The sequence below is a fragment of the Zootermopsis nevadensis genome, unplaced genomic scaffold (assembly GCF_977971745.1).
Source record: "Zootermopsis nevadensis isolate Lab colony 2312 unplaced genomic scaffold, Znev_1.0 Znev_ptg000016l, whole genome shotgun sequence".
NCBI classification, from domain to species: domain Eukaryota; kingdom Metazoa; phylum Arthropoda; class Insecta; order Blattodea; family Termopsidae; genus Zootermopsis; species Zootermopsis nevadensis.
The window spans coordinates 1,912,181-1,933,003 of record NW_028259148.1 but is presented as its reverse complement, the minus strand read 5'-3'; the positions used below and the strand labels follow the sequence as shown (position 1 = coordinate 1,933,003).

Sequence of the window (20,823 nt, the reverse complement as noted above, 5' to 3'; positions counted from 1 at the left end):
TTTCTTTAGTGATTCCAAAAAAGTGTGATTTAACATAAAACATTACATAAAAATACTTGTTCTGAAAGAAAATAGTTTGCTCATTTGTTTTTGTGATAGTAATTTTACAGTACCCAGTATTTCTGTTTTGGGATGCTTGGACCCCTTCAATTACTCCTTCTATATTGCAGAAGTTTATTTTAAAAAATGATATAAATTAAGAAATGTTGACAAAATATTATTGCTATAGTAATGCATTATAAAATTAATTTATTGACTTTCCAACAACATTTTGCACTGCAAAGCACTTATTTTTTCTGCAGATTTCTTGCTTTTGTGTATCACAGTTTTTTGCCACAGTAATTCAGCATGCCAAAAATTTTCTCTTTACCTGGGATAGGCACCAACAATGCTATCTGTTGCAAAATTGTAGAATTATTTGTAGAAATATCGACCCAAACTATAACATTTTTATATCAAAGTACATTTTTTAAATTTATTTATAAGAATGACTTTTACACTAAAAACATTTTCACTTTAAGTTTTTCATAATATATTCAAAAAAATATTCATCATATATATATAGTATATTTGATAGATGTGTAACAAATGCTGTGCTTTTGAGGTAACGCTTAGATGAAATTGAAATAATCAAATTTCTCAGAGGATATGCCATAAAGGCAAAAACAAATAAACATAAAAAAATATTTTAAAATATAATTTTAATTATTATTTCATGAAATAAATGTACTTTTGAAATAAGAACACAGTTTAATATACTGTGTTTTAATGTTATTTTATTTTGATATGGAAAATTAGTTTGTGTTCCACCTCTCCAAAGTTAATTTAAATTAAGTAGATAAAAAACAGACGATACTGGAATAGTTAACTGGTTTTAGTTCAGTTGTGACTCTACAGAAATTGTCTAATACGTTTATATCATAATCGGTAGCTCTTCGCCTCATATCTTTTTACCATTCCAACCCTTGTATGAAAACAGGTAACACTGAAGTCTGCCCTTATCTGAAATATATCAAGGTATAAGAAATATTAAAGTTTGCAAGTTACATTATGGGTTTAGGCGACTATATTATTTAATGCTGTCACATAATAGTACTTTCATTGGCATTCAAGGTAATTCATAACATTTCCAATATTACCATACGTTTAAGGTAGAAGTTATAACAAATTTATTCTGTAGTATGTTGTTGTGTTTATCACGCAAATGTTTGACGTATGATGTGCCAGTGATTAAAACCTGAAGTTCTCATTATGATATAATTGAATCCACAAATCTCATCAAATCAGCAGTGACTGGCAGATATCTAGAAATTAAATCTGACGCGTAGGCTCAAGATTTTAACTTGATAATCCTAAATTTAAATCTCTTACACACCAGCATACCAAGTTTTACATTTCGTCTTATAAGGTAGTGTAAGTTTAGTACAGCATGTGAACATTCACACTATACTATATTCTTTGGGATAATAAATAAATGAATTGAATTGAATAATGGAACTGTGAATTAAGAAAAAAACTGTCTTGATAATTATAGGAAATAGATTCATGATATTACATTCCGGGGGGGTGTGAAATATGGTCCATGGGCCAGGAGTGGCCTGTTGTGGAAAGAATCGGCCTGGTCCTTTACATTGCTCGAGTATTATTGGCAACATGTTTTTTATTAATTTTTTCTCATACGTAATATAAGGAGTGTATTATAATGACAAAGAAATTTGGATGTTTACAGGAAAGTAAATTTTGGGATTCCTCATAGTACATGTATTTATTACTGTAATTTATTATACTTATTACTGAATATTAGAAAGACAATTTTCTGCATCATTTGCATAATAAGACAGTAACGAATGAGTAAATATTTTGAAGGAGTGCTTTGGTTTCTAATTAAACCATTGATCTCGTGTGTTTTATCAGTTGCATTCAGTTGTAATGTTTACCTTCATTTGTCTGTTGAATTGAAAAGTTGGTGCCTGTCCCATATTTTAAAGTCAGTATTGTTTCTATATTACATTTTTAAATTATATGTGTGTTTCAATGTGTATAATTTTCTTAATATTCCATTAATAATTACAATTTATTATAACAATATCCAAATGTTTACATTGACAGTGATTTCATTGCTTTAAGATCTCTGGAAAAAAAAAAAAAAACAAGACACAGTTTAATTGCAACTTTACAAATTCTGTTCTATGGGATAAGTAGAATGTATTATTGGTAGAACTGCTCTGTCACCCAGATGTGTCCTGAATTTTTACTAATTTTACTAATGAATCTATTTTTGTACATCTGGACATCTTTAGCACAGAATTATTCAAGTTGTAAAACATCATTTAATATGTGAGTGAGCAAATAACCTGAAGAAGTCATCGTGAAATGTATAACTTTAATCTCACTCTGCCAGTCTTCTTCTTCTATGGCTCTCCGGTCCGTATTCGGTCCATGGCCTCCTCGATTCTCCTCTTCCATTCGGTCCTCTATAGGCCCGTCTGTCCGAGGCTTTGATCGAGGTTTCGAAACATCTTCCTTTTTACGGCGCAAGGTTGTTGGCCTTGCGACCAACCCCCAACCTGGAGGACCAGGGTACCTCTCCCCCTCGAAAATCTGGCTAGGGAGGCCCTACCAGTAGCTCTTGGGGTCACTGAGGTACTCAAGCCCCACCACCACGACAAGGCGCAGGTACCATTAAGTGGGGACTCTGCCGGTCTAGTTAATTTATTTTCCATTCCTTGGGTAGATAAAGAGTGTTTAAACTGACCAAAGTACTTTCTCTTGCCTGTTATTGCATTTAGAACTAAATGGTTAATGGAATTCTTTTCTTTTCTCTGTAGATGACAAGTCGTAGCATAGATCATGTTACATACTCACTATTTTAGTTATCTGTAGTTAATGTTAAAATCATCTCCTTTTAAGTTTGTGTACTTTACCATGTGGTACTTTTTTTACGCTGTGCTGTAACAAACGTCACGTTGACAGTAAAATATGATTTTACTGTCCGTAATTTATTTTATGCCTTCAGAGACTATTTATGGGAGTAGTAGACATGAGTAATTCTGTTAGACACTAAATAAGTTTTGGATTAATTTATCTTTAGAATGAAGATGGCTTTTATAACATAATTTTGCGGGAACGTGCGTCTTTTCAAGTGAAACAAAATTTTGACACATTTTAGTTTGTAATAGATGGGTTTTGCTAATCGTTGTTAGAAGAAATTTATTGCTTCAGTGTCGTTGTAGTTAAGCAAGTATTGGTCATATACTGAGAGCACTGATTGGATAATCATTGTAAATAGTGTTATTTCAGTTTATTGTAAGGAAAGAATTGCTAGGTTTCTTAAAATATTTGGAATTATTTCAGGAATGTTGTTCTTGTGGGTTGTGATGCCTTGTGGACTCGTAGGTAGAAACTTTCATTTCGGAGAAATATCATCTCCGTGTGCAGGTGGTGGGGAGCATTGGAAAGTTTATAAGTTTATAGTTTATATAGAATCTGGGCTAAGCTAGGGGGGAATTGGCAATTGGCCAGTCCGAGTAGAGGAGTAAGGAGGGTACGGTCATGACCAATGGCAAGTCTTCATGTAGGGAAATAGCAAGGGAGAGAGAGGGAGGTAGAAATAAAAAAAAACTGGCCCTTTTAGGGGACAACCAGTCTGTTTTTTAAGAGAACTTTGCAAAATTGGATCCTACATATAATACTACTGTCAGATATCTGCATCGTTATCTAGACTTTCAGACAGATTACTTTACAGAACTTGCTTCAGAGGAATTATAGTATTATCAGTTAAATAAAATGTAAGTTCCATTAATTTCGTTTAGCCCTTACAAAATTTTTCATTTGTAATTATCACAGGGAATACGTCCAAAAAATAACTTTTAAGGAATAGCCAAAAGGTTAAATTAAGGAAGTAATTATTATTAACTGTAACTTGCAAATTATAATATTTTATTCCAGGATAGTTCAGTATTTACTTTTTTAATTTTTATTGCGTTTCTTATTGGAAACTCCTTGAATTTTGAAAGCGTACAGACTTGGAATCAATGCAGTTTGGAGGAAGTTTATACATTCCTTCAGCCTCTTTGATTATATAAAAATTCAGTCACCTTTTTATTCATCTGTGTACATGATTGTTTCTCAAGATATTTCAGAATATTCTTCAAGAAACAATGGTGCAGACTTACAAAGGACACACAAACACAGCAAGAGAATTGGTTAACAGGATGCCTTTATATCTTATTAGTACACATATTGTAACATTTTCTTCTGCATGATGTAGTGTAAAATATAATAGTTTTTAATATTTGCATGAAAGGTTGCCTGATTACTGCACTATATTACTGCAATGAAATTCCATTCATTGTCAGAAAACTGATTAAGAGAATAATTATATTAAAATGCTTTTACTGAAGAGATCTTAAAGCCTGGGTTTACTGTCAGCTTATCGTTGGTCTGGTTTTTGAAGATTCTTGTTACATGAAACATTTTATTGCATAGAATGTTAATTTTTAATTAGTTTAATATATGATATTTGATGCCAACATTTTATTTCAGAGTAAAGTAAATAATTTGATATTAATTTTCAGTAAACGGTATCAAATACTGGTCTTTTACATCCAGATATGTCAGACACAAATATTAGTAATTTTTGTACCATCGCTCATAAAACTTTGTCATGGAAAGAATTAATGAAGTTTGTTGATTTTGAGCAATGCAGTTTGAAATGTTCTGTATTCAGAAATGTGTCATTACAAAATTAGGTTAGTTTATCAAAAAATATTGATTTGGTTAAATTTATTTCAAGATATGGATTTATCAAAGAAATTAATTGTTTGTAACGTTATTGAAATAATTAAGTTTTTATAACAGTTTGTGTATAGTACGTACCAGATCTCATTTTGTTACCTGGTAACATGTTTTGCAAGTATGACAGTTCAAAATTTCTGAATTTCCTTGCAAATAATTCATTTTTATTTTGTACATAATGAAGATATTTTTGTAATTTAAACTGTTTTCATTTGGCAATCTTCACTTTGACACCTCTGTTATTCGCTGCATTGTATTATTGGTAACTTAGAGAAAGAATCTTCAAAAACCAACAGTTCAAACTGAATCACTGCAGAGTTTCCTGATTATAATTTGCTAAACCAATAACAAAACTGAAATACATGTAATAATTTGTAATAACCAATAAAATTAAATTATTTCTCTGCTGTTCAGTTGATGTACAAATATGAAGTTTTATCCATAGAAGCCATGTATTCAGATCTTGAAAGAAATAAATCATATATTTTTGCAGCAGTATATATTGAGTATGCTGACAGATAATTTTCAGTTTAAATAATTACTTAGATTATTATATTGATTATGAAGTACAATACCAGGAAGATTTGCAGTGAATAGTTACTTAAATTCAATGATATGTTCTTCCTCTGTTCGTCTGCAACCAAACATTCCATGATTCCAACCTCCTTTACCTACGCTATATGGATATGTCTGTTGTCTCTCTTTAGCCGAGTGTCAGTCATGAGAGGACAGGTGGTGACCCCACAGGGGCTTGGTATTGTTGGCATCCGTGTCAGTGTGGATAGAGATTCCAGGTTTGGCTTCACACTTACTCGAGCAGGGGGATGGTAAGTTCACTGTTTTTGTATTTTTATGATAGGAAGTATGAGCTGGGGTATCTAAGTCAGTATAGTGACTAGCTACGGGCTGGACGACCGGGGTTTGATCCCTGACGGGGGCGGAGGATTTTTCCTCTAGCCTCTGCGTCCAGACCGGCTCTGGGGCCCACCCAGCCTCCTCTACAATGGGCACCGGGGTCCTTTCCCGGGCATAAAGCCCGCCGGGGCGTGATGCTGACCACTCACCCCCATCTAGTGCAGAGGTCAAGAAAGAGAGGAGCTATACCTCCACTCCCCCCAAGCGCCTACATGGCGTATAGTGGGACAAACTTTTATGATAGGGAGTAGTGCTTAAAGTAGATCGATCTGTGATAGGATATAATCCTGCTTTATTTTAAAACTTGCATATATTATTTAGTTACTGTGTTAAACAATCTTAATATTTGTTTATTTTCTCTTTAGTGCCATTACATGTGCCATGCTAAAACATAAAATAAGATTTAAATAAAATTTGAGACAGAAACGTACAATATTCTGAACATTCTCTTTGTATATATGGTCCTATGTGCTAATTCACTATCATGGATGACATAGCAGCAAGCTTTTTTATAAGGAGCGAAAGTAGTTCAACATTCTGAATATCATGAACTTGATATCTGTGTTTTATTTCAAATTACATATAAAATAAATTCCTTATTGTCTCTATTTTTGTGATTTGAATACTTTACGAAACAGACATTTTACAGTTTAGAAGTTTCATGAATCATAATTCTCGTATCTTCCTCACACTTAAAACATTGATTTTGTCTTCTATACTGCAATGTCATGAAATTGAGATGTAATAGCAAACTTAAATTTAAACATTTCTTTCAATAATTATTAGTATTTATAAATACCTTCAGATGTGGTACGTACATGCTTATAATACATGATTTAATGTGTTCAGGTTTGATGTTTTGGTGAATGGAGGTGGTGCTGTGACCTTGCAGTTCCAGCGCAGTCCTTTTCGACCCTTGACCCGCACAGTGTTTGTCCCGTGGAACCAAATTGTCGTGCTTCCACCAGTGGCTATGCAGCTTAGTGATGATACCGACGTCTACCGTGACAACGGAGGGAACAGCCTCTCTTATGGTAATGCTGCATATCAGAATATTCATAATGAATACTGCATGATTTTATTATTGCATCCTAAACTTTTAACAGCAAAAGATATTCCAAAATTATGCCATATCCAAAAATATGCCTTTGTGTCTATAATTTTTTTAGAAAATAAGCAACCTTAGTGAAATGTTTCCTCTTTTCATTTACGTGATGAGATCATTGGTATAATTTGCACATTAGAAGTATAATGTTCTGAGGTCAGAAGTTGATCATCTTCCCCACGAATTCGTACGAAGGCGGAAGGCTTTGTTTGGAATCTTCCGGAGTTCGGCCGTCGCATTCGATTTGATGTCCTCCATGGTTGCGAAACGCGTCCCCTTGAGTCCCATTTTCAGAGTAGGGAACAGCCAGAAGTCACTCGGAGCGAGATCCGGAGAGTCTGGTGGTTGGGTGATGACAGGAATGCTTTTCTCGGCGAGGAATTGCTGCATAACCAGCGAGGTGTAGAACGCGACGGCCGAATTCCGGAAGATTCCAAACGAAGCCTTCCGCCGGTGCTTCCATGAATGGCAGGATCGATGGAGCAAGTGTGTGTGTGCGCAAGGGTCCTACTTTGAAGGTGATTAGGTAAGCGTTGCCATATGTCCTACCATTACAGTGCTATACCACAATTACGGGAACTTTTTGACTGCCCCTCGTATAATTGTATTCTGAGTGACAGCAGTCACATTAAAGCAAGAATGAGATAATTGAGACGCTCTTAATGATGGTGGCAGTATACGGCAGGCAAGAGAGTGAGTATGGCTAACTGATGTCGGCATGAGACGGTCGGTCACACCCTGCTTTATTAGGCACAGTTAAGAGACTGAACTTCATTTATGCATTTCACACTCAACACGTCCGCCATTATGTGATGGTCAAACGCACCGAATAAACTCTGGAAAAACTGAGTTTATCAGAAACGTTTGTTGTTAGGCGGTAAACACAGGGTGTTCCGCAGTCAGTCCGCTATACATCGTTGAGTAATATTGGAGGGAATTTAAATTAAAAATGTGTATATACAAGTTATTGATATTTTTTTTTAAATGTGCAAACTTCATATAGTATGAAAATGTTAAGACTTGTACAGACAACATAAGAACACGTTAGGTTATTTTATCCATATCAGAAAGGTTAAGGACTTGATACATTTTTGTTTTATGAGGATTTGAAGTACATAATATGTATATTGTTCCAACTTAGTTTTAATCTTTCTTTAAAATTCTGTTGTGGTTATGTTTGGCGTCGAATATCTCGTTGCAGATAACTAGGAGCATACGCTGGTATGCAAGGGGCTACAGTAACACCACAGAAATCTTTTTTGTTCTTTTTTCATATGCATGTTTCTCTTAATAAATATATTTTGTGTTCTGTACTTTAAACAGTTTATTCAAGAAGTACAAACCAGTGGCAGCTTCCAAGATTCACCAGAGGTGAGGCTAGAATCAATAGATATTTGAAGCACTGATTGTTAAATAAGCATTTGTACAGAATTAGCTGTACGTATGTGGATCTTTGTAATGTATTTATTTATTTATTTATTTATATATTCATCTCTTTATTTACATTTAACCATTGCCCCAGAATAATTCTGAAGCCTGTTGAGTCGCCTATTTTATGGGTGTTTCAGCGTCTTTGTCTCAGAGTAAAGTCAGTCAGAGCTTGTACCTGAACTTTCTGTTCCATCCAGCCGAATGTGGAGATGTTTAGTTGTAGGGGTAGTTTTGCGTTTATTTATTATTCTTCCGAGGTTTGCGGAGTAAGCAGTATTGCTCGTTTCTGCTTCATTGATCAGTCATCCATGATGCTCCAGCCTTTTGGTCTGTATTTCATTGTATCTTTTGATATACAATTGTGTCTTAGATTTTATACAGCTCTTTAATGATCATTACAGTTTTGCGATTAGAAACCTTACTTCTTATTCAGAAGATCTCATATTGTGATGTAACTAAAATACAGACGTCTATGCTTTATCCTACTTATTCTGGATTAATATTTTGTCGTCTGCTAATATTTGTATTTATTTTCGTACAATTTTGTGTGTGTGTGCGTGTGTGTGTACAACAGCGTTACATATTGGTGATACATTTTATAATTTATGTTTCGTACAGTGGGTGATTAACTGCACATTTGTGTAATTCGTCTGTTAGTTAAAATTTGTTCTTTTCTCATTGTTCCAGTGGATATGTTGATAGACTTTAAGATTCACAAGTTTGTTATCATTGTGGATATAAGTTATGTTGTATTTTATCACATTTATTTGCATTTTTTTCATACCTTTAATTCATACTTCATTGCTTATCGAGCAATGATTATATTTTTATGTCAGTGGCGTATCCTCTGAAGTAAGCAGGATTTGCACTACAGTAAGGTCAATGTTGATAGATATAGATTGTTATTATTTCTCTCACAAGTTGCAGAAGCTCTGCTTTTCTTTAAAGTATTAATCACTTTAATGCCATGCTTTGTTAGCCATTCTGTCAATGTTGTTTCTGTAACAGCTGACGTGGGTGCCTTGTCTGTACATTTACAGGTTGAAAATCGTGTTACCCGCCTTTAATTGAATTGAATTTTTTTTTTTTTTTTTTAGTTTTGCAGGCATGGGGAAGTATGCCTGTTTTTCCAAGCAGTCTTTTAACATCTGGTGAGCATGGACCGTGCATGGATCATGATCATGAGATGCTGCATCCTGTGGTCATGTCAACATGGATGCCAGATAAAGTAGGCGGAATGCCTGGGAAGAGCCTTGTTTTTGCCGAGACTCAGGTTAGTTCATAACAAAATTGGAAGGGTATATTATTTGGAGTACACTAAGATTCCAGAGGTACTGTTTACATCTTTACAGTTGCATCCAAGGTTGTTGCAACAGTGTGCCCAGCGGTTATTGTAATAGCGTGATGAAGGATGTGACAGACAGACATGAATACGCTAGGCATTCTTTATCTAGGCTAAAATGTAAAGAACATCTTAAAACTAGAAAAGTTTATCTTTCTCTCTGTAGCATCAGCTTTCCTTCTGTCATGCCGAGAGAAATTTTAGACAAGCCGAGAAACACTGATCTGCATATCGTTATACGCGAAACCAAGTTAAATTGTTGTTTTCTTATTTTACAGATTCTACAAGAAAGTATACGGATACCAGGATCTGCTTTACATCTTATGTATCAAAGCAGTCAAGCACCAGGTTACTTGTCAAGTGTTCTCATGAGACTGACTCACGCTACAATCCCACCCACGCTGACGCATGTTCACGTTCGTGTTGAAATTGAGGGTTCGGTCCACACCAAAACATACGAGGCTGATCCACACCTCATGCACAAATTTGCTTGGAACAAACGCAATGTTTACAAACAGAAGGCAAGTTTATTTAATTTCGTTCAAAATAATATGGAACCCAAAGGTTTATTGCTGCATTTACAAGAGCCTGGCGCTGGACCCCATTATCCCGAGTCAGATGAATCTGTCAACATCCTTGAATCCCACTTCATTAAGATCCAATATAAACTGTGCTGTTTTTTTTTTAATTTGGAAAATATAATTTATGTGAATAAAAGCAAAACTGTTCCCATATCTAATTCTTTGCCCTTGTTATGATAAGTATAGTTCATTATATGTCAAAACACGAGAGCGATGTTTCCTCATAAAGGATGACTGATTTCTGTGCTGTTGTGTCATCAAGGCTATGATGGAGGCACCAAGCACCTCTGAAATGTTGGTAAGCTATGCGACTGCATGGCCCGACATCGTAAATGACAGTGTAAGAACCTGAAATCTCTAGCATCCTCATAGTTTTTAATATTCAAGTGTCTTCACGAAGTATTAATAATTAATAATCAGAATGAAGAACAAACTTTACAGGTGTATGGAGTGGCGCAAGCTCGTATTTCAGTCGGTTACCAGTACTCAAGTTGCTCTGCAGTTGTGTGGGAGACTCAGACCGCAACGTTACAGGGCTTCGATGTGGACATATCAGACGTGGGCGGATGGAGTCTAGATATTCACCACCATTACAATTTCCATGAAGGTAACTTATAATAATCAAACTTATCTCTCCCATTTCCTTATACTAAATTAAATGAATGATTATCAGTTTATCACATCTTTCATTTGATTGTAAAGGAAAGTTTTATATTAATGACTGTTGGTAACCCTGTAGAGTGGCTATTATTATGGCTCCATATGTTTGTATGCATTTAACAACTCAAGAATAGCTGAACAAATTCTTATAAAATTTAATAATTTTGAGTTATTCGTATGATTCATAGCTTTCTTATTATATTACAGGAATCCTACAAAAGGGTGATGGGTCCACATTGCACTTCAAGCAGTATCCACGTACGGTAAAGGTTGTCATGGGAACCGGTCTGCAGCGCCAATTACTCTGTACGACAGAGTGCAACGGAGCTGCGAAAGACAGTCGATTGTTGACTCCGGTAGCACTTACAAGTGGACCTGATGGTAGCCTGTATGTGGGAGATTTTAACCTTGTTCGGCGTATAACACCAGAGGGAAATGTATACACGGTCTTACAACTCAGGTAAATTTCAGTTTTTTTTTTTTAAAAATATGTTGATATCGTATATTTTGAGCGCTGTAGTCTTTTAATTTTTGACTTATTTGGATTGTAATATTTTTTGATTTACTCTTTAATAAGATGTGCTTGTTGAATGTACCTTTTTCATTCAGAAGAACTAATCGCTGAATAAACAGTACTTATTTTGATGTTTGTTGTTTCTTGCAGTGCAACCCAGGTCTCGTATCAGTATTACTTGAGTGTGTCACCTGCAGATGGTCATCTTTATATTTCCAACTCTGAGAAACACCAGGTGCTGAGGGCGTTATCTCTGGAGCCAGTCGCTGAGCCAGACATCAACAGTGAGCCTGTAGTAGGATCTGGAGAGCGGTGCATACCGGGAGATGAGACCCACTGCGGAGATGAGGGACCTGCCAGGGACGCAAAACTTGCACATCCTAAAGGTGAGTACAAAGTAGTTGTTCCTATATTTAAGTACAAGTGGCTCTCATTTTCTTGCTTTTGATATCTGCAGTTTCACATGTCTGCAATTTTTATTTCATTAGGACCTTCGGTATCTTATCCACGGACATGATAATATTTTCTGCGAAGCCCCACCGAGTTATTTGTGCAGTGTCTCTGGCTCACCTCACCATTTTGACTCCTGCGACAACAAATTAAGGCCTCTGATAGTGCATCACTAAGAAAATCAACAGATATTTTATAAGTTTTCTGTTGTTTGCATTTTTTATACAGAATGGTTTACAGGAAAGCAAACCCCATGTATAATGACAGTAAATCATTTATTGTATTCATGTACAGTTAACTATATAGATCTGTAATAATAATTATACTGTTATTTTTTATTTTTAAAATTGGCATAAGGTCTTAAGCGGCCCATCCACGTGCGAGTGTGGCTCGGCGAGCTTTACACGTGAGCCGGGCTCGGATATATTTCACCACACATGCATAGCAGACTCGGCTCGTGACACCCCACCCACAGACGAGTTTGGCTCGATGGATCCCGAGCCGAGCCAGACTCGTACGTGGATGGGCCGCTTCACAGACTGCTAGAATTATACTAACATTGTTTTGGTCACATGCAGAACCAGAGTTTAGGAACTTTGTTTGTATTGGCCTCAAAAAGAGAACATTCAAATGTAGCTCTGTATTTAATGTAAAGTTTTTCTGATCCGCTACCGTGCCTTCCACTTCTAGGTCTGGCAATTGCTGCTGACAAGACAATGTACATAGCAGATGGCACTAACATTAGAGCAGTGGATCCAAAGGGTATAATTCATACATTGGTTGGTCACCTTGGACATCACAACCTTTGGACACCTGTCCCTTGCCATGGAGCAATTCCAGCCCAGCAGGTAATGCCTTTCAGTCCGCACTGACATTTTCTCAGATGAAGATGACTTCTTGAAGGTTGTTTCACCACTTAACTGGTAGAAGTTCACAGGTGATTCAGAGATATTTGGAGGTAGAAAGCTTCTTTTAAATGTCAGTCGGTATCTGCCAGACTACATGGTGCATCATCCCAAAAGACAGCCATCTTCATACCCATTTCCATAAGAACCCAAAATCATACAAAAGAAACACTTATTTTATGTATGTGCAAGAATTTTTTAATTATATACAATTTAATCGAAAGTGGCGTTGTTTAAAGTAAGTGCTGTGGTGATTTATATTGCAGGCACAGTTACAGTGGCCCACAGGCCTGTCTCTGAGCCCACTGGATGGTAGTCTGCACTTCATCGATGACCGACTGGTGCTGAAGTTAACAGATGATCTCAAGGTGAAAGTGGTAGCAGGTACACCGCTGCATTGCCATGTTATCACAGGGAACAGTAACGGTGACCGCAGTCAGCACTCAAAGCAGCGTTCTGATGGCAACAACAGTGACAACATTTCTGTTTCTGATACATCGACAGTTAAGGTACGTGCAGTTTCCTGTAGTAGCCATCACCAAATTGCGTGCTTCAAGGTCACAGAAGGTCTTCATTCCAATCATATCAAGGGGCTCTGGCCATGTTACAAGATCGAAGCTGTCTTTATTTGCTTGGGCTTTGCCGTTTGCTGACGTTGCTTGAATCGCCTGGAGATGTCACTCAAGTGCAATCATATTCTCAAAGATGATTAATGAAGCTTTGCTGTATTGATTTATGTATTTATATGCGTCATGCCGGTCACCATGGGAACCTTAAATTTAACCTATATTGCTTTGTTTGTTTATAGAACAGGGTGGCATATGTTAACTTGATGTAAAATTATTCTTATGTGATCTTGCATTATATTTTTCTCATCACAGTCCCTCGTTCTTCCTTCATTACAGTCGGATGGTGAGGGCGATGAAGGCTTGAAAGCAACGGCAACAGTTCTGGGTTCCGTTCTCGCACTTGCGTTTAGCCCAACAGGTGACCTGTTCATTGCAGAAAGCGACTCGAGGAAGGTGAATGCTATTCGAGTTGTAGATTCAGCGGGCACAATATCAGATTTCGCTGGGCGACCACGTGATAAACCAAACAGGTAAGAAATGAAATGTAGTCTCTTTTAAATTACCATTAAAAATTAACTTTTAAAGGTAATTTTTTTTTTCAATTAGTACACTGGCAGATGTATTAATTTCCATGGACAGTTTTTTTTTATCCAAACCTTTCCACATAATTTAGCCTATATTTTCAACATTTATTTTCATATTATATGATGCACAAGCTTTGTATACTAAATTTACCACTGCAGAGAAGTAAATTGGGTAGAAGATTCTGTCTAATGTGTATTTGAATTTGTATCACCTCGGTTTATTCCATAAATTTAAAGGAAACGTGTGAATAGAAATTCAACACTGTTATTATAGTTAATGGATTAATGTCCGCAGGAAACATAGGATATAGTTGTTATTAATTACAGCAGAATTAAGAGTTACCTTTTCCTGTTACACATTAATTTGTTGCTGATTTCCTGCAGGTAGTGTGTAAAGTAGCCCACATGACTCTTATATTAGTTGTAAATCCAGAGTCCCCCCCGTGCTGTTGAAAGTTGTAAATCATATCAGAAATGTCATATATCTGTTACAGGCCCACAAGCTGCGATTGTAGTGGTAATGTCACGGGATCATCAACAGCAGCTGGAGGTTCCTGTCTTTGTGGTACTCTTGGAAGTTCTTTCTCAACCCCTGAGGATGTTACAGCATCGGATCACAACTCTGCTTCTTCCAAGGAGACGATGTTATCATCGAATGCCCAGTTTACGTCTATTTCGTCCCTTACTGTATCTCCTGATGGTGTTCTGAATGTGGCTGACCAGGGCAGTCTACATATTCTTGCCCTGGAACATTATCTGCCGATACATGATGAAAATGGGGAGTTCAGGTACGTGCCTTTATAGACTTACTGATGTAATGTCGGCTGAAAGTCCGAGAAGACACGCTTAGGCTGGGGCCACACGACCGTACAAAGTACATCCGTTGTAATGCACATCGTGACGTCCGTCATAGAATTATGAAGGGGCAAGACCACAGAACGCAACGGCTTCTTCCGACTCCATTGGGGCAACTGACGCATCACACTGCGCTCGTGTGGTGTCCTCAACTACGTCCGTTGCAACTGACGTACTTTGTACGGTCGTGTGGCCAGGGTCTTAAATGTGGACCAACATGAATGTCTTTTAATTAATTATTTACTTAAAATTAAGTGCTGAATTAATTCCGATGGCAAATATTTGTATTATTATGTACCGTACAGTTTGACACAGTGTTACGTAAATATATGCGAGCCACGCAAAGCCATAGGTTGAGAATCGCTGTTCTAGATTATATTATAAAAATTAGATTTTTTAAAATTATGGTTAAGAACTGAATATAACAGCATATGAAGGAAGTGCTTTGGTGCCTACTTACACCAATCAGTAGCACAAATGGTTTAGTGGTCTTGTTGTTGATGGGACTCTACTACTTTGGTCTGTGGACCATGAGCAGAGCGAAAAATGAAAATAGTTGGTATTAACTGCAGTTTTCTTTACTAAAGAAAGATGTTTCCTTATTAAAATAACCTTATCCCATTTGACAGTGTACTAAATGATGAACAGAGACAAACAGCGAATATAGACGAACTTGATTTTTCTTTTATTATTATTAGATACTTAAACATGCTTTGAGTTTTACCGTGTTTCGATATTTGTGTTTACAGAATTCCGTATCCACCAACTCAAGAAGTTTATGTGTTCAATCGATATGGTCAACACATTGCAACCCGGGATCTGACATCGGGTAAAACGCGTTACTCATTCCTTTACAGCAAGAACACGAGTTTTGGAAAGTTGTCAACTGTTACAGACAGCTCAGGGAACAAAGTTCTGTTCCTCAGGGATTATAGCAATGTTGTAAGTATTTAGAAACTGTGAAAACCTTGTACAGAAATTTTTTTAGAACACTAGCCTAAAACTGCTTCATCGAGAAAACTTCAGTTTCATAAAAACAGGGGGCTCTCCAACTTAATTTTTCCATTAATAATATCTGCATAATAGTATGGTAGCATGTTTCTTAAAATGTAGAATACTTTTTTTTCTCAGAATGTCTAATATATATAATTTAATCAAGTTGTATTGTTTTGTGTTTAAAAGGTAAAGAGTTATTTTGAAATTATGACTTTGGTTTATGCTCGTGAAACAAAGCTTATATAACACCTCATGAATTAATGTAAAATATTTGTCCCTTTCCCCGTAGGTAAGCACAATTGAGAATACACAAGACCATAAATCAGATCTGAAAATCTCTGGCATTGGCTTCCTCGTGAGGTTCTCGGAGAAGGGCAAATCAGAGATCGAGCTGGATTATGACAGCAACACGGGACTTCTCACGAGTCGAGCAGATTCTAGAGGCGGAGGTGTAAGTGATAGTCTGAATTTTTATGTTGAATTAGCTCTAATCCATGAAATTTGATCCTGTGCATCAAACAGATTTCTCTTTTTGGGTAGGGTGGTGAAACGTACATGTACCGGTATGGTGAGGCTGGTCGCTTGGAGTCCATTATTCTCCCAACAGGAGAAACACTAGATCTTGCTTCTTACCTCACAACAGATGACAGTCTCGCTGTTCAAGTGTCATCGCCTGTACAGTCTTTGTCTGTCCCAGTGTCTGAGCTGCCACCTCTCACAACTCTAAGAATGGAGGGTCGTGGGGCTCACAGACTCACCATTAGGGAAGGTTTGTGTTATCTGTATTTTGTAATTAATTTAAGTTCAAACAATACGACAAAAAGTATGGTTTACCCATTTCACTAGTTCTATAAATAAGATTGTCTCATTTAACACTTCACTTCACCTTATTCAGTGGAATGTAACAAAATTGGATGTCCGCTGCTGTGCTTAATGTTCCGAGTAAGGTCTGAGAGTACCAGGATGGAATAAGATGGTTGTCTTCTAGGTTGTAGTGCCACGTAGTCTGGTAAACGTTGGTAAGACTACGTGACACTACGACCTAGAAGACAGACATTTTCAGTCTCACTGCCATGAAAACCTCAAATCTTAATTAGGATGGAATAAATTTATATGGCATAGCATTAAGTTTTTGATTTGCATTAAGTACACTTATTATGTCGTCATACTCTTCACCAAATTTTATATGTCATTTCAGATTCTGCCGTAAGCGAGGCTTGTAGTTTCCGGAATGGCTCATTCGCTGTTCACTGGTCATGGGGTGGACATCTGCAGAGCCAGGCCGTGGCACGGCACCCACTGCTGGAGCTGAGCTTGCCTGTCGAGGCAGAAATGCTACCGATGTGGAGCGAACAGATCCTCACACTTGGTGATGGCCTCAGCAACCACATGCATTGGACCTACAGTCTGATCGGGGATGTTCGAGCTTCGGAACAAACGCTGCACAGGGAGCTTTGGGTCAGCAATAGTTTACGAAACAGTTTTATTGTGCTCTCATGAGCTGGACCTAGAATCTGTACCCTTAAACCCCTCTTCTCTAAGTACGTGCCCTTCAAGGGTAGTATTGTTTCTCATTACAGGTGAATCAGACACGTGTTCTTGGAGTAGAATTTGACCAGGCTAGCGGACGTGAGACGTTCTATGACCGAGAACGTCAGCCGCTGCTCACTGTAACTTTTAATCCCGCTGGTCTCCCTCAGTCCTGGGTTCCTGCTAATGGTGGTCAGCCTGTTAATGTTACGTATGACAGGTAGGGAAATTATGTCCTAAGTAACTTCAGTATTTTGAAATAAGTTGTAGTATTGTTTTAACGCAGTACGTTTATTTTCTTGTAACACACTTGAAGTACGTACATCAGCTTATTTTATGGAGAAAGTACATCCTGTTTCCTTATGTACAAAGTTTCTAAAATTAAATTAAATTAACAGAAGGGAAAGGAGTGTGTGTGACATTTTTGCAAGTCGGTTCATGCTGCGAAATGTGGGTTCAGGTTTAGCCGTGTGGATGGCTGGCATTGGGGTCCTCAGAGTGAGAGATACAGCTACGAGAGTCATGGATTGTTGTCTGAGATCAACTCACCTCAAGATGGCACCACCCAGTTCACATATAATGAACTCAATATGGTATGGATAAGTACGGTTGCAGTATTTTGAATTCAAGTAATACTCAGAGAATGTTTTGGAAAATGAACACACATGCAGTAAGATGCAAGAAATAATCTTAAGAACAGCTGTTTTGCTATTGAACTAAAATATTTCACTTACCATTGGTAGTATATTCTCAATTATTGATCGGTTTTTATGAAACGTTGGATAGTCCGCAGCTGTGTTTATATAGAAGTTTCATGTATCATTAAACAAAAATATTTGATTCATACCACAGGTACTTTATTTTCATATAGATCAGCTTCTTGAACAAGATTCTAGTTTTTCATTAATAAACCATACAAAGTAAGTGCATTTTAGTGAAGGCAGAAATTGTGTCCCTCCTCTAAACAGCTGCGTGTTGCTCATTAATGGTTTCAGCTGTCCCACATTACTCTGCCCAGTGGACGTCGATTTGGACTTCTGTACGATGAAGATGGTGGCTTACGTCATGTGACTCTTCCGAGCAACACGAGGCACTCATTCTCATGCCAGCCATCTCTTGGTTTCCTACGCGTCACCTATACTCCACCAGGCTCAATACGCGCATACATTCAGCATTATACCCACTCAGGTTCTCTTCTGCAGACAGTCTTTCCTGTAGATGGAGCTAGGGTTTTATACCGCTACCATCCTTCAGGCCAGCTTGCAGAGGTAAATATACAGAAATGTTTCATCTACATGTACTTTTATCTTTTACATTTTATTATCCATCCAGTGCAGCTTACACATGATTTGACCTGCCGTGAATTGCTCTAGCGTACGTATAATCCAGGAGTCAAAAGTCCAGTCAACGGCCCAGTAGTTCGGGATTTTAAATCCCCTATTACCATATGATAAGGTGAATCAATTTTTCCCATTTTGTTACTGTTACATGCTTTATTATAATCATTCTTATTGTTCCTAAGTAAGTGTCTTTGGTGTAGAAACACAGAATACACACTTAATTTTCAGTCTGGTCAACTAATGGAATTAAAAATAGTCTGAGGAAGAGACAGAGCCAGTCACGGTCAGGGGCCATGTTTGCTCAAACACTGAGTCATGGATATAAATCCCACTCAAGGCATCAATGTTTGTCTGTGTAGGTAGAGAGACCTTGAGATGGGCTGATCACTTATCCAAGGATCCCTAACAAATGTCTAAATATCGTAAGGAACCTCTCGTGTGTGAGGCGGCCAAGGTCCTTCAAGGACTGTAGAGTCATGGAATAAGTAAGCAGGAGGAAGCGACGGAATTTTGTTATTATGAACTTGCTTTAATCACGCTGTTCTACTCGCAGGTTCTCCATGGAGATGGACGCAGTCAGATAAATTACTCCCCTCTGACAGGTTTTCCTAGTGAAGTGCTCCATTCGGAGCGAGAATTTGAGTATCGGTGGGATTACCAGTATGTGGCAGGCTTGCTAATGGAGGAGAGGCTGGACTTTGGAGCTAAGACAGGATTGAGCAACGCCAAGTTCACATATGAATATGACAGCAATTTCCGTCTGACCGGGGTTCAGGGAAGGATTGGTGGACAGAACCTTCCGGAACATGCCTTGGGCTATAACGTACGCACGGGAGCCATGGAACAGTTGGGCCAGTTTAAGGTACATCACTGTCAGTAACACATGAAGTTAAAAGGATTCAGTGTACTTAACAAAATTAAATGTGTTACATCTCGGTTTTTCATCGGTGGAAACAGGGCTAAACTTGTCGCTGTGGGTATGATTCGGTCCAAAGCTAATCTTTCTCAAGATTATTTACGTGGTGTCACTCTAGGTTAGTGGTAGGAAAACTATAAATTATAGGCTGAATGTTTAACTCGTAATGAATTTGGTTATGATTACAGGAATTCATCAAATTAATGAATTCAAGGATATTCAATAAATGTTTTCCATTTATTAATACGGACTGGGTTCACACTGAGACCACACACACTAATTATTAAAGACCCGAGTTTGACTTGCTTGCACAATATTTTCACAATTTTGCTTTACGTTCTGAGTTATAGCGTACTCATTAACTGCGGAGTGCTGAATTTTTATATTACTTCAGAATACATATTGTATCTCAGTGCGTCTGTGCATTAAGAGAGTTAAGGTATTTATGCTTTTGTGTACACTCTACTTTCATCTATCTGCAGTTTTCTTTCTATATCTACCTAAGATTCATATACAGAGTATTTATGGTACTCATAATGTAATATAAGAAGTACCACTTGGCTGAACGTTGGCGTAAATTGTTTCAGGTATCACAGCCTCGACCTAATGAAACCACTGTATTTGATGGTACAGCCATTTTCTCAAGATGGAACAATGCTCAATATCAGGAAACTCAAGTTGCTGTCACAATTCATCGAATGGAAGTTTTCCGTATGGAGTTCACCTATGATTCTCGAAGGTTTTACCTTTTATACTTTCTCATATGAAAAGATTAAGAGACCCAATTTTTGTTGTCTTCAAATAGTAGATGGTTGACGTAATAATATACTGTTATTGTAAATCTTTGGAATTTATATTTTAAAGTTCCTTAAGGCTAAAATATGAGGATTGATAATCTTCTTGGGGTTACAGGTTACAGATTTAACATGTTCAGAACCTGGAAGTGTGTGAAGAAGGAAATTAGCCTTAATGAGCTATGACTGTAAATCCTTGTTTCTTCTGTAACAGAGAAATATTCTCAGTTCATTTTAATAACATAATAAGAGGTATTACAGTGAACACAAAGATGATTTTATCAGCACAGCAGACATCAGATATTATTATTTGTTCCCTGGAGTAGTTACGCTTTTTTAATTTATTCTGCTGCAGTCGCATCAGCCAGACACGGACCTACACTCGAAATGTGGGTGTGAACACTTACACAAACGTGAAGAATTACACATGGGACTCTGACGGACAACTATCAGGAGTGGAAGCGCAGGAGCCGTGGGGTTTTCGCTACGATGCCAATGGGAACATGCTCTCCCTTACGTACAGGTATGTGTTACTTTAA

The 20,823-nt window shown here is 37.3% G+C and overlaps 1 protein-coding gene across 6 annotated transcripts in view; it reads left to right on the top strand.

Annotated features, from left to right (window-relative positions):
• The window catches only part of Ten-a (Teneurin-a transmembrane protein), a 582,153-nt gene that overhangs the window by 550,254 nt on the left and 11,076 nt on the right, over positions 1 to 20,823 (top strand). For all 6 annotated transcript variants that reach the window (XM_087349368.1, XM_087349369.1, XM_087349367.1 and 3 more), the window contains 21 exons: positions 5,505 to 5,624; positions 6,562 to 6,746; positions 9,346 to 9,521; positions 9,869 to 10,111; positions 10,613 to 10,778; positions 11,039 to 11,291; positions 11,496 to 11,731; positions 12,486 to 12,643; positions 12,967 to 13,209; positions 13,606 to 13,799; positions 14,348 to 14,641; positions 15,458 to 15,650; positions 15,994 to 16,155; positions 16,245 to 16,473; positions 16,903 to 17,162; positions 17,285 to 17,454; positions 17,695 to 17,827; positions 18,230 to 18,502; positions 19,128 to 19,436; positions 20,078 to 20,229; positions 20,640 to 20,807. In XM_087349368.1, the coding sequence (XP_087205494.1) occupies positions 5,505 to 5,624; positions 6,562 to 6,746; positions 9,346 to 9,521; positions 9,869 to 10,111; positions 10,613 to 10,778; positions 11,039 to 11,291; positions 11,496 to 11,731; positions 12,486 to 12,643; positions 12,967 to 13,209; positions 13,606 to 13,799; positions 14,348 to 14,641; positions 15,458 to 15,650; positions 15,994 to 16,155; positions 16,245 to 16,473; positions 16,903 to 17,162; positions 17,285 to 17,454; positions 17,695 to 17,827; positions 18,230 to 18,502; positions 19,128 to 19,436; positions 20,078 to 20,229; positions 20,640 to 20,807 (4,317 nt within the window). The remainder of the gene's footprint in view (positions 1 to 5,504; positions 5,625 to 6,561; positions 6,747 to 9,345; positions 9,522 to 9,868; positions 10,112 to 10,612; positions 10,779 to 11,038; positions 11,292 to 11,495; positions 11,732 to 12,485; positions 12,644 to 12,966; positions 13,210 to 13,605; positions 13,800 to 14,347; positions 14,642 to 15,457; positions 15,651 to 15,993; positions 16,156 to 16,244; positions 16,474 to 16,902; positions 17,163 to 17,284; positions 17,455 to 17,694; positions 17,828 to 18,229; positions 18,503 to 19,127; positions 19,437 to 20,077; positions 20,230 to 20,639; positions 20,808 to 20,823) is intronic.